A 13,922-nucleotide genomic window follows, 5' to 3' on the forward strand; every position below is an offset into this window, starting at 1 on the left:
TTTTCTCGGTAACTACGTTTGTTTTTCAGGTGTTGGACTTTTTGTGTTATTTTGCATCGCACCAATTGATTTGTATTTGATAGAATTGACAGCAATTTCACTTATTTTCTTACTTCAATACATTTCAAAGTCTGAACGTTTACTTACTTTTACTTAAGGCGTTAAATCAGTATGTCTACTTTTACTCGAGTACTTTCTTGGATAAAATCGGTCTCCTCACTGTTGTTATTTGTTAGCAGCTGGCTGTTACTGATACATTCAATGTGGCGTTAACTTACAGTTGGCTTGCAGTGTAGTCCACAGTCTCCACTTGGCTGCAGTGGTCCACCGTCTCCTCTTGGATAGAATGAGTCATAAGGAGGTTGTTGTTTTCCTCCATTTTGCTTGCTTGTTAGCTTATCGCTGCGGCTTTTCAAGTCTAGAAATGATAACAATGAAGACATGCATTCTCACATTAGCTTGCAGCATTATGCTAAACAGTCTCGACTTGGCTGTCGCTGCCCATAGTCTCCTCTCAGATAAAATGTCCCGGCATACAAGACTCTGATCCATGATTGTTGATGTTTGCTGTCAGAATCTTTGTCTGAGTTCCTCACAGTACTATTTGCAGCAGCCCACAGTCTCCTTTCGGATAAAATGTCGCCCGATCAAGCTCTTCGCCTGAGTTGTTGCATGGTTTTCCCAAAGACGAAACAAAAGAAAGATACAAATTGCTGCAGTCCTAAAGTCATCTTATGGTATTTTACTCCACAGTCTCCACTTTGCAGGGCCCAAAGTCTCCTCTCGGATAAAATTAGTTTCCTGTTTGAAGTTGACTGTCCACCACAAAGCTCTAATCAAATGCTAACATTAGCACTTGGTTGGCTCACAAGTTTTCTACTCCACAGCGCCCGCAGTCTCCTCATGGATAAAGGACTTGCATGAGGTTCTCTCATGGTCATTGTTACGGCGTTATGCAATTTTTGTGGGTTTATTTTTGGCTGTTTTTTGGGCAGACAAATGAGGAAGGCTTTTGTTTGTTGTTTGCCAACAATTATTGACACACACAATGCCCCCCCCCCCCCCCCCCCCACACACACACACACACACTGGCGCTAAAGGGCCGAATAATCCCTTCACCTATTTGCACAGAGGACAGACGAGTAGGCCTCACCTTCAGGGTAGTACTTAACTCCTGTAGCCACTCGTTGAGTAATCGCACTATTACAGCTGCCTGCTAATTACCTCTGTGTGTGTTTGTGTGTGTTTGTGTGTGTTTGTGTGTGTGCGTGTGGGGGGGGGGGGCTGTAGTAATGCAGGCCTCACAAGTAGTCAACGCTGAGAAGAAGAAAAAAAAGAGCATCCATTGGCATGATTCACATCGTCTTCATCCTGTTGACTTTTATCGACATTTAGGTTGCATTTATTAGTCGTTGCATCAATTCAAGTCCATTTCAAAGATGTTTTTGTTTGTTTATTGAGGTACAATATTTTTGTCTAGTAAATAATACAAAAGCAACCTGCAGCTTCAGACAAAACAAGCGAAAAAAAAAATCTAAATTAGAGTCAATAATTGCATGTTTTTATTCACTTTTGACATTTTGTTGGTATCTGATGCAAACGTTGATGTGCTTTCATTCAATTACTTCTTCTTTTTTTAAATAGATATTTCCACATCCACAAATGATTTGATCAATAATTATTTCAACTTGTAATAAACAGACAGCGCAAGTCAACAATTATGCAAAAACAATTTTAGACAATCTGGTCATTTTTTATCCATTTCCTTTTAATAACACAGACATTATTAATTAGCAGCAAAACGAATTATGGTGATTATAATTACTCAGTAAGAAAAAGATGACAAATTAAAGATGGTGGCGATTAAACTTTGTTTATTTGAATTCATTTAAAGCTGGAAAAAGTGCAAAAGTAAATATTAACTTTCCATGTGAGATCATTTTCATATTCTTAATTCAGCAGGTGGAAATGTGGCAAATGTGCTTTTTCGCACATTTTTCCATTGAATGGATGAAATCTTTCTGAGATGAGGAACCTGGGGGTGATGGCGAGAAGGGCTGGGGGAGTGCGTGTGTGTGTGTGTGTGTGTGTGTGGGGGGGGGGGGGGGGGGGTTATGACGTCACTGCACGACGAGGGCGCGCTGCCCCAAGAAAAGCGACGAGCCGCAGCAGACGCTCCAAAGCAAACAAGTCGATGTACGTGAACGCACCACCTTCTGGATTTTACGCACATGGGGGAAGGCTGAGATCTTTTTTTTCTTCCTTTTTCCCCCCCCTAACCTTTCTGCTGGGAGATACACAACCGGTAAGGACAAAAGATATTAACACGTGCTACGTTGCCTCCATTGTAAACAGGATAAAATACTTCTTTTTTTCATTTGTATTTTAGTCAGTTTAGGTTCTCTGAAGTGCAGAAGTGAAGCATCTTCTTAAACTTCAGAGATCTTTGGCTGTGGCTGAAATTGTGTGTGTGTGTGTGTGTGTTTGTGTGTGTGTGTGTGTGTGTGTGTGTGTGTGTGTGTGTGTGTGTGTTTTGACAATTAAAATGTAGCGTTTATTTACTCGCGCGTGCAAAACTCCCTTGGAATTTCTGGCAATTTATTGTACGTCATTTTAATTAAAAAAGAAAAATTATATATATATATATATCTCAATCAGCATCCACCAATATTATCCGTGTAACATTTCGGGATAATTTGTGCATCGTTCCACACAACTTGACCCCCCCCCCCCCCCCATCCCATAGAAATGATTAAACAGATAAAATGTTGTCTTTATATTCGTTGCTTCCAACGTGTCTTTCTGCTTTTGTTTGTTTGTTTGTTTGCAGCCTGCAGCCGGATGATGGAACTGAATGTGCCCAAGAATGTCATCTCATGCGCGGGTGCAGGTAACCGTCGCGTGCATCTTGCTTGACAAATGCCAACTGTCGCGCGCCTCGTCAGCAGCTTTCCACAAAGAATCCATCGAAGATGCTGACGCGAAAACGCGAAAACGTGACAAGACGAGCAGCCAAAAGTTTTCTTTTCACTTAATTCTCGCTGATCTTTTGCGCTCATTCAAAACGCATTTGTCACTCTTGAGATGACACCTTTTCCTAATGCGTGGCTCGGTTGGCGTTTCACGGCAGAATTGATTTCTGTGCCTTTTCAAATGCGTATTTAGCGAAGAGCTACGGTGGCGAAAATCTAACTTTGAATTGCGAAAGCCTTGGGGAGTTTTATTCATGATATAAAACGGGTGCAACTCGAGTTTAAGAGTTTGCGTTTACTCTAAAAACAATTGGGTCCAAATAATTTGGGTCCAAAATGAACCGAGACCCTTGAGTTGTTTTGCACAAAACTACGCCGTTGCTTGGGTTTGTAAAAATCCACCCAAAAATAATGGGTCAGTTTGTTTGTTAAAAAAATAACTAAAAATAAATGAATAAATTAGAGAAATTAATTGTGTCATATAGCGGGTCGGTCCATTATTGTTTTACCCAAATTTGGTTATGTTTGAATCAAATATTTTACAGGGTTAAATACAAGAACCCTAATATAATATTCTTTCAAATTGATAAGAACACCCCCAAAAAGTACACAGCAATCGTAACTGCATGCAATACAAAATACAGTCAACATTTTGTGGCATCTTTACATCATTTTCCTCTCAGTTTTGCGCTCATGGACTTTTTCAGTCAGCTTGTCGGTTAAGGTTTCAATAAAAACAAAAACAAAAAAAACGTATATCGCCAAGGCAATAATCAGATGTGTCCTTCTCCTGTTACGCGCCAAGCGAGCTCCACTTTCAGCCGAGTGCTTGTCGCTCTTGCTTTGACCACTTTTTTTCCCCCCCCCACTTCTGGGCCTGCAGGGGAAATGTACGCAGCGGCGACCTTTAACCCGCCGGTGGCGGATGGAAAGGCTTTTTCGAGGCATCCATCACGCGCGAAGTGGGACGCGGGAGCGCGAAGGCGGTTGAACGTTTGTTGACTTTAGCGTCCATCTATCAGCCTGCATCAACAAATCGTGGCAACCCTGCGCGATTCCCGCCCGCCAGGATGAGCAGGAGGAGGCTCTAATGAGGCGATTCATTCAAGGGCAAGTGCTACTCAAAGACGTCATCTGTGGCGTTCGGATGAAAAAGCCAACGCGCTTCAATTTCATCTGATATTTGAGGTTTACGTGGATTGCGTAATTGCGCTTCACGCGCGGCTGCTGACGCATCACGAGGCATTTGAAAGGACTGTTTCAGCCGCAGCTTCTATTTATTATTATCGTGAAAATATTGATGAAAAAGTAACCACCGCCCTCGTATGACGTCAATTTCACGCATTTGGATCAAATCCAAAACTGCCATCTACGACAAAAATATGATCAAACTAATCGAGTACTAATCTTGAGAGATCAAGTCCTTAATGAGAAATGAGAAGTCGTCAGACATATTAATGGGCTGGCGGGGGGGTCAGAGTGATTGCTGACAGCTCGTCTTGCATTGAAAGGCCTTCGGGGGGACTTTTCCGGTCCGACTGCTTGGATCTCATGTCCACAAAAAAAAGTCTTACAAGAGGAGTCGTGGCGCCGATGACAATCCCACACTGGGATTCCCAGTCGCTGCACGATGACCTGCCACACGCACGCGCGCACACGCGCACACGCTAAATGGTCTGGACGAGTGAACTGTCACTATTAGGATTCTATTGGTGCATGCAGAGGCTGTTGTGCACGACTAACATGAACGAGCATCGTAACAAAAGGCCGCAATTTGCCATAAATTAAGTTCAAGTTCTACTTGAAAATGTGAACTCAAACGCCATAAAAAAACAAAAACTGCAGGACTCGGAATTTGATGGGTAAAATATATAAACATTCCTACATGTTCTATTGCTAATCAACAAGACACTCAAAGGCCACTTGACGCCATGGCGGAGATGGTGGTGGTGCGTTCAGTGACTGTGTTAGACGAAACTATAGACGTTTATTTGATCAACACCAGGTCAAACGGGAAGCCACGTTGCATTCAGGGACCGTTCAATAAAATTGCTGTTTTTATTCCATTATTATTATAGGCACGGCGAGTTCAATGCCATAAAAAAAGTAGTAGAAGGTGCATTCAATGACCTACTTCCACTGTCACATGTCAATACATCAGTTGAAATTAAACACTGGGAGTCAGGTGTAAATGATGCGTTCGCTGACCGTCCGATGAAATCAGATTTATCCCAGCTCAAAGCAGCAGGTGACAATAAATTCAAAGTCATAAAAGTACTTAAAAAAAAAAAAAAGAAAGACACCATCTGACGCGACGCATTCATGTTCGGCCGATAAAAACGATCCAAATAGTAGTGAAAGGCATTAAGAGACGATGACTCGGGTCAGATGGTAACGTTGCGTCCAGTGACCGTTCAATAAAACAAAATATATCCCAGCTCAAGCCTTGGATTACTTTGTACAAACAGCAGGCCACGATGAGTTCAACGCACTCATAAAAAGTTGTAAAAACAACATCTAAGGAGGTGCATTCAAGGACCACTCGATAAAATATGGCACTGAGGCGTGAAATCTTGACGTCACATACTAATCAATACAGAAACAGCAGCACGTGTTGTCATCAAATAAGAGCCATTGGGGTGCCGGTGCATTCAAGTACAGTGGGGTAAAAAAGCACATCGATTGAAATGACACGCTGTAACTGATGATTGGCACAAATCAACGTTGCGTTCAAGCGCGCTTTGATTACGTGAAGTGTGAGTGAGTGAGTGAGTCGGAAAATAAACACTTAAGATGCTCATCTTTCTTTAAACGAGATTTGGAAGCGGTCGGTGCGATAAAAAAAAAATTAAAAGAAAGAAAGGATGTTTCCTGTAAAATAACAATTACGACAACAGAAAAAAACAAATCACGTTTACTATAACACATCCATGAAAAATGAAGACACGCAGCACTTTGAAGGAACATTTAAATTCCGACCAATAAAGTTTATGCTAGCTAGCTAGCTGGTGGTGCCATCACTAGACTCGGACATTTGGGCACTCGGATGTAAACGCAATGTTGTGGGTCGTTTTATCGAAATACAATTGAATGTATCCCAGTAGGGGATGATGGATCAGCCCTTTTAGATCCTTTTTTAAAAAAATGATACCCAATTGTGTTTTTTGTTCTCACACTCTTTAAAACAGTTGGGTTCTACAAAACAACGCAAAGTTAGTAGCAGGTCGGTCCAATCTTGAACAAAAAATGTGTTTAAGAGTGTGGGTTGTTGTTCATTGAACCCGAAAAGTTGCCTCGGTCCCCTTTTTGACCACATTTGGCTTCTTTTTCACTCAACTGTTTATGAGTTGATTTTCTTGAACGTAAGCAAGTGACGCATTCAATGACGGCTAATAAAATTGGAAAAAGACGAGCCTTGACCCTGTTGACATTTATTGGAGCTGATTGTTGACTCGTTGGACAAAAAGGTCAACTGGGAAGGCGATAACAGCCGCGCCCGCGCACGCGCACGCGCCCCGGCTAATCTGATGCGTTTGTATAGCTTGAATGTGGAAAGCGTAACCGGGCAGGCCCGTTTGGATGGCAAATGTTTGCTCAGCTCAGCACATACACGCTTTTAATATATCGGCCGTGTTGTGTGGCGTGCAGGCGTGGGTGCAGGCGTGGGTGCGTGCACTTTTGCTCTCTGCACACATTACGAACATGCCTGCACTAACACAGCAAAAAAAAAAAATGCTTGCATCGGAATGACAAAGTTTTTCATGTGGATTCTGCGGGTGAATCCATTTTTTTTCTTTTTTTTTTTTGTGTCCCGAGACGTTGCGTGGGCGTATTTTTGTTCCACGCCACTTTAAAAAATAACTTGGGGGGATGCTGATTTGCACGTTGCAAACGTTTAGGTCTAGTTTGGTGACGTCACGCTGGGGGCAGGCTCAAGCGTGGGCGGGGCTGAGCGAATTGGGTCCCACGCAAGCGGAGCTCGACCTTCTTCTCCTTCAATGTGGTCACGACTCGCGACTCGCGTGCTGGAAGGAGCCGGATCCAAAAGTGAACATTTTTGCTTGTTCTTCTTGGCTTTGGGGACTACAGTGGAGCCTTTTTGTTTGGTTTTGTTTGTCTTTCCTTTCTTCCCATGTCGCCACGCGTGTCCGCTTCGGCGTGGACTTCCCTGCGCGTCGCTTCCTCGGACCCACGCGCAGCGAATGCGTCGCGGGACTGACTGCTCTGCATCCCTCCTTCTAATCTCGTCCAAGGTGTCATGAATTTGGAGAGACTCTCCGAGGCCGCGGCCGTGGCGCGAGCCCACGCCAACCCCAACCCGAACCCGGCTCCTCCTCCCCCGCCTGCGCAGGCGTCCCGCGACGTGGGCCCCGCGTTCCACTTGCAGCCCAGAAGCGCCAACATCAACAAGGCCGCTCGTGCAGGGACGACTTTAGAACCCTCGAGCAGCGAATCTTCGGACGCCGAGTTGGCAGGTACGAGCAGTCACGGGGTCGTGGGACCCAATTTGCGTGCGGAAAAGTTGACCAATTGACGGAGGACGGGATCGTTTGGTCAGAATAGAGACCTTGTGATTCCATATCCGCCATGTTAGCTCAACCGTACTATTTAAAATAAAGACAAATTTGCTTACACGATATTTCGTTCAACTTTGGTGTCATTTGATGACAAGTTCCGATGAATGATAAAAGTATTGCGTCAAGTGTTTTAAACTAAATACATTCATTTGTTTGAATTTGGGGACAATCGTGCGTAAATTGATGACCAATTTTGGGGATGTTTTCAAAACTTGTTAGCAAAGTGTTGCTATTTAAAAATGCCCACACTTTTTTTCACCATAGTTTGCGAATATTCGTGATGGGCTGCATGAAAGGAAACATATGAAATGTGCTTTAAAAAGGCATTCAAATGCATTTGATGGCAGACTTTTATAGGAAAACGCACATTTAAAAAATAAGATGAAGGAGATGCGGAGTTGAAAAAAATGTGTGACTTCTGAACACGTTTGCAGTTTTCGAGGAAGCAAAAAAAAAAAAAAAAAGTTATTATAGGATTTACAGTCCAGTCGGCGTTTAGGGAACAGTCGTGTATTTTTTTTATTTTGCACCCAAATCAAAAATAAGAAATGAAATCATGCACACATGAATGTAGGATTCACTTCTTGAATTTGCACTAATCTTTTTTTTTTTTTAAACAACTGCCATTTTACTTTTTATAGTTGTGTGTATAGTTTCTCCATGAATAAACTAAATTCAAACAAATTATATTTATATTTTCCTAAATATGTATATAAAAATATGCATATGTTTATGCTTTCACATTTTCTTGTAATAGAAAATAATTTTTATTTTACATCAGCCTTCAAAATAAACCAAGTTCAAAACTGCAAGCCGACATGCATCAAAAATATTCATTTATTAATAATAATAAATTGTCAAGGCGTTTATTATTGTAAAGAGGAGTTCAGTACAGTACTTCTCACTTAACCTTTGCACGTTTTGACACGACACAAAACTGGAGCAATAATTCAAACACACATTTATGTTTGATTTTAATTTAACATTAACATTTATTGGCATACATGCAAAACTCAGTCAAGCCTTTTATTTATTTTTTTAAAAGTGTGACTTTTTTGTAAATCCACCTTAAAACGCACAAACAGTTGTTTTGTTTATTGTAAAGGATTGCCCGACGACTTTCACATTTCCACTTTTGATTTGCGTGAGGACAATTTACCCCACAAAAACTCGCAACATAAGAGCACCTAAAAAAAATAAAAACTGCATGAAAACCCGCTGTTAGGATTCGTTTTGTTTTTTTTGCGTGATTGTCTGACGTCTTTTTGCGCGTTTCATGTCGCCGTCCCGGCTACAGTGGAGAAGGGGCGCGCGTCGTCGCTGCGCGGCCCCGACGCGGGCGCCGACGCGGACGCCGACGCCGACGCCGACGCGGGCGCGGGCGCGGACGACCCCAAGAAGAAGAAGCAGCGGCGGCAGCGCACGCACTTCACCAGCCAGCAGCTGCAGGAGCTGGAGGCCACTTTCCAGCGGAACCGGTACCCGGACATGAGCACGCGCGAGGAGATCGCCGTCTGGACCAACCTCACCGAGGCCAGAGTCAGGGTGAGCAAGAAAGAAAAGAAAAAAGAAAAAGGAAAGAATCGCTGTCAAATTGGAGGCGTTTCTTTACGCATTCGTCATAAAGCGGAAGCTCTTTATTCTAAAAAATAAGAATTCAATAAAAGACATACATATTAATGTGTCGGGCTCGTGCGAAAAGCAAGCTTCCAAATTGAGAATGACGTCTTGTGCGGAATGATTCCAAATATTACATTTGAAGTGTTTGATGGCATTGATTTTTGAAGTTTTAAACAAAAAAACATGGATTTTATTCAACGCTAAAGCTGTCAACTTAAAACGAAAACAACACGATTTTCCCAAACAAGACAAATGTTGTGTTGGCGGCGTGCGTAAAATTAAAGTGGCATATTTTAGGAGTCATATTAAACCTAAAACTAAATATTGCAAACTAATTTGTGGGTGCGTATACGGCGTGCGTAAAGGTTCAAAATGACGTCATCTGAGAGCAATAGTGATCACAACCAACTTACAAGTTGAAAATGAAATCTTTGGAGGGCAAACAGCATTCGACATAAAACGTGCGTAAAACTTCAAAATGACGAATTTTGAAAGGAATATTTAGAAGTGTATAGCCATCATTTAACAGGAAGGCGAATAACTTAAAGACAAATATACATAAAATATCATGCGCTCATTTAGCTGTATACTTTGTAAGAATAAATCATAATATGGGAAAAGGTGCATTCATTAAAGAGTCATTTGAATGCACTTTTGGGGCTATAATATACCATATGAAAACATTCCTTTCGCTGTTGCGGATGCTTTGCCAGCAATATTTATTCTAGAACACCTCAAAGACAATTCATAAGCCGAACTCAAAGTCTTGCTGCATAAAATGAACGAGCGAACGTTTGTCCAATGTGGCCTGCATGTGTCTGTCAGCAAACTATAAAAATATTTTATGACATTCACAGACAATAAAAAAGAGGGGGGGGGGGCTGAAACAGAAATACAAAAGGCAACTGTGTTACGGTCATTTTATTAGGTACACCTTGCGCCACCAATACGGAATTTATTTTTAGAAATGCCATCATATATTTCTCATCTTGCCTCAACATTTGGGATTTAGTTGACATTTTTATGACGTCAGCATAAAGAGACAAGCTTGCTCATTAAAATCATAATTAAAAACGAGCATTTGGTTCATTTGTGTTTTAAGCAGTTTTCCTGCTCAGGAATGAGCTTTTCTTCCTTTTGTTTTTTTCTGGAAAGTCCAAAAAAGTTTTAATTGGCAGCAGCTGCGGGAGCTTCAAGTGCGCGTTGCTCTTTCTTATTTGGACTCTACAATAACACACATTTGTATTGTGGTCAAAATGTTTTGGTTTTTTTCCACAAATGACAGAAGTCTGCACAAATTGGTTTTCAGTCGAATAAAATGTCACAAAAATACTTCACTTTGAGTTTTACAAAGATAGTTCAAGTGAATAAGAATGTAAAAAGCTTTTCTTAACATGCACCTCATACTGATTTATTTTTTAAGACGGGGGGGGGGGGCTAATAAATAATTGTGTTTTAGTCAGCGCATCACTTTGTGTAATTAACTGCTGATGCTAACATAGACTGATGTTGTGTTGCTGATTTATCGGTTGGAGAAGAAGAAGAAAAAAAAAAAGGTCAAAAGAGTGGCCAGCTGCTTTTCAGTCCCACAACATCAAACTCAGGAGAAATAAATTCATATATTTTCAATGTATTGGCAGGCGGTGAACGAGGTTTGAATAACTGCTGCATTTGAATTATTGTCATATTGTGTGCCTGCCCACATATTGACATTTATAGTCGTGCACTCATGCATTAAATATGTTGTCACGTTTTTTTTTTTTTAATTTAGATTAAGTAAATATAAACGTGTATAGTATTTTCATCTATAGATTTGACAGCCAAAATATTAGGTAGCCCAGAAACAAGTAAAGAAAAGTTGCGTCACGAACAACAATAATAATAGAACTAATGACTGTATACGATATTTTCTGTAAAGGACATTAACATTCTATTGGCATGGTGTACCTAATAAAGTGACCAATGAGCCATTTTCAAGGAAATGTAGCCCGTAAATAAAATGTCTGTTAGACATTTTGGACGGTGTATAGGGCCTATAGCCTTTTTTTATTAAATTTTTTAGTTCGCAGGTGTACCTAATAAAATTATTATTACTTTTTAAAGATGGCATAATTAGACATTTGCATGCATTCATTTTGACGTCAGCACGAGCATTCGAAAATGCGACGTTTTCGTGTGCGCAGGCGAGACCCAAATTCGAGGACGTGCGTTTTTGGCCTCTCGAACCTTTCAGCCGGTGTACCTAATAAAGTGGCGCCATTTGTAGGTTCACACGCAAGACGCCATCATTTTGGCTATTTGTGATGCGTTGCTTTCTTTCAGGTTTGGTTCAAGAACCGCCGCGCCAAGTGGCGGAAGCGCGAGCGGAACCAGCAGATGGACCTTTGCAAGAACGCTTACCTGCCGCAGTTCAGCGGCCTGATGCAGCCCTACGACGACATGTACCCGGCGGCGGCGGCCGCCTACACCTACAACAACTGGACCAACAAAAGCCTGCACGGCCCGGCGCCGCTGGCCGCCAAGAACTTCCCCTTCTTCAACTCCATGAGCCCGCTCACGTCGCAGTCCGTGTCCATGTTCTCGTCGTCGCCGGCGGCCATCTCGGGCATGAGCATGCAGGCCGCCGCCATGCCGGCCGCCATGGGCGCCGCCATGGGCGCCCCCCCGGGCCTCAACAACATCGGCAACCTCAACCCGCCCGGCCTCAACGCCGGCATGTCGTCGGCCGCCTGCCCGTACGGCGCGCCCGCGTCGCCCTACGGCGTCTACCGGGAAACGTGCAACCCGGGCCTGGCCACGCTCAGACTCAAGTCCAAGCAGCACCACCCCACCTTCGGCTACGGGGGCCTGCAGAGTCCCGGGTCGGGACTCAACGCCTGCCAGTACAACAGCTGACCCCGCCCGGCTTGGAGTTGGAGTTGGGTTTGGGCTTGGGTTTGGGCTTGGGTTTGGGCTTGGGCTTGGGCTTGGGCTTGGGCTTGGGCTTGGGCTTGGGCTTGGGCTTGGGCTTGGGCTTGGGCTTGGGGTGTCCCGCGCGCAACCACTCGTCATGTGACCCGTTTGTCTGTTTGCAATTGAAGACTTGTTACGTGTACATACAACACATGTAAATAGATATGAATATTTGTCGTTTTATGTGCTTGTTTGTTCTGTAGAGGAATTGAAACGGGGGGGGGAAAAAAGCTTCAATTTAAAAAATAATAGACAAGCTTCCGTGTGTGTGCTTTTTTTTTCATCCAGAAAGCGGGAAAAAATGTTGTACAAGTCGCGAAAATGCTTAAAACAATTGTTGTGTTTTGTTGAGAAACGGTGAAGACACTTTCGCTATTTGCATTCAAGACGATCGCGTCAATCTTTTTGAAATGTAAAACAGGGTTCGGATTATTTCCGGTTTTTCCGACGAGTTCGTGAAGTCATCTAATCAATGAGTCATTGAAATCCTATCAGCACTAGACTGATATTGATTGTGTGCTTTATCTGATAACAAAGTGGAAGTCGGGATTAGGCACGCATTATAAATATAATAAAAAGAGATTTTAGGCTCATTGGAAGCTTTATTATTGAAATAAAAACACACACTTCATATTTAGTGACGTCACGTCACACTAAAGAATTGACGGTGGAATTTACAGTCAATAACTTGCCTGCAGCTAATTGTAAAATCTCAGTTAACTGCTGATAACAGCATACCAAGTTTTTTTTTTCCTGAAATGTCAGTATTGTATTCGTAGTCACTTTTTTTAGAAAAGGCCTACTGCATTACAGTCACTAAAAATGACAGTAATATGATGTCATCGATTGTTACAATAATCCACTCAGATTGTGCATTAGTTTGGCAACTTTTTTTTTTGCCAATTATTCACTGCAAATTGTACACAATTCTTTACAGTGAGCGTCTACAAAATGGTGTATTTTTAGTTCACGGAATGAATTTTGTAATTACTTTTGGAGGTTGACATGTAAGAAAATGCAAAAATCTTTCTCCAGTTTCATTTTAATTGCTTCAATTTCAGAAAAATATTGGGGATTTGTTTTTTTTAAAAGGGGACTTTTTGTTTTCTTGGTGTATTCTTCCCCCACATTTATTTAATCTTAGAAACATTTGAATTCCTTTTCGAATGTGTTTCTTATGAAAGACAACATTTAGGCGTCACGTGCTTCACATGCACGCACTGTCGCCATAGGAGCAGATTCTGTATGTTCAAGTTATGTGCAATATTATTATTATTATTATTGTCCGCGTGTCAAACGCGAATGTTTGCAAAAAGGCTTCTGTGTGCTTCCCAACAAGTCCCAACAGTGAAAAAGCAGCCGGCTTGCGTCACATTCTTTACCTGGGCGCGGTGGGGGCACACACGCAGGGGGGCGGGGGGGGGGGGGCATCGTTCCCCGCACTTTGAGAAAACTTAAGAAGAATTCAAAATAAAAATAAAAACAACGACGACGCTTGACCTGCCCACAAAACTCGCACATTTAAAACAAGCAGACCCCAGAAGAGCAAAAACACAACTGAAGAAAATCTTAATCTTAAATCGGCTCAGCCACAAAACACAAAAAGATTTGTAGCAGGCACCTGCTCGTGTTTTCACGTCCCGCGATGCAAAGCGGGTTCCCTGAAATTCACAATCGTGATGACGACGCCAACTCGCAACTTGTGTTCTGCTGACGTCACACTTTGAAAAGCCCAACTGCACGCGGACACAGTAGCGCTGTTTGTGCTGGGTCCGACTCGGAACGTGTCATTTACAGCCTG

At 42.4% G+C, this 13,922-nt stretch overlaps 1 protein-coding gene across 2 annotated transcripts; it reads left to right on the forward strand.

Moving 5' to 3' along the window:
• The first annotated feature begins 2,255 nt into the window (after positions 1 to 2,255).
• pitx1 (paired-like homeodomain 1) lies at positions 2,256 to 12,714 on the forward strand. 2 transcript variants are annotated; one of them, XM_077547465.1, is made up of 5 exons: positions 2,256 to 2,305; positions 2,831 to 2,890; positions 7,226 to 7,447; positions 8,847 to 9,094; positions 11,492 to 12,714. In XM_077547465.1, exons 2-5 carry the CDS (start codon positions 2,842 to 2,844, stop codon positions 12,062 to 12,064), a joined length of 1,092 nt encoding a protein of 363 aa, XP_077403591.1. In that variant the 5' UTR covers positions 2,256 to 2,305; positions 2,831 to 2,841; the 3' UTR covers positions 12,065 to 12,714. The 2 variants fall into 2 exon arrangements, with proteins under 2 accessions (XP_077403591.1, XP_077403592.1); XM_077547466.1 differs by lacking the exons at positions 2,256 to 2,305; positions 2,831 to 2,890 and adding an exon at positions 6,887 to 7,019.
• The last annotated feature ends 1,208 nt before the right edge of the window (positions 12,715 to 13,922 follow it).

Source organism: Vanacampus margaritifer, chromosome 16, assembly GCF_051991255.1.
Source record: "Vanacampus margaritifer isolate UIUO_Vmar chromosome 16, RoL_Vmar_1.0, whole genome shotgun sequence".
In the NCBI taxonomy this organism is placed as follows: domain Eukaryota; kingdom Metazoa; phylum Chordata; class Actinopteri; order Syngnathiformes; family Syngnathidae; genus Vanacampus; species Vanacampus margaritifer.

Bases quoted from the DNA above. Each gene is read 5' to 3' on its own strand.
- pitx1 (XM_077547465.1), top strand. From the start codon at position 2,842: ATGATGGAACTGAATGTGCCCAAGAATGTCATCTCATGCGCGGGTGCA. The intron at 2,891-7,225 runs GTAACCGTCGCG...ATCTCGTCCAAG, and splicing joins CATCTCATGCGCGGGTGCAG to GTGTCATGAATTTGGAGAGA. The intron at 7,448-8,846 runs GTACGAGCAGTC...TCCCGGCTACAG, and splicing joins TTCGGACGCCGAGTTGGCAG to TGGAGAAGGGGCGCGCGTCG.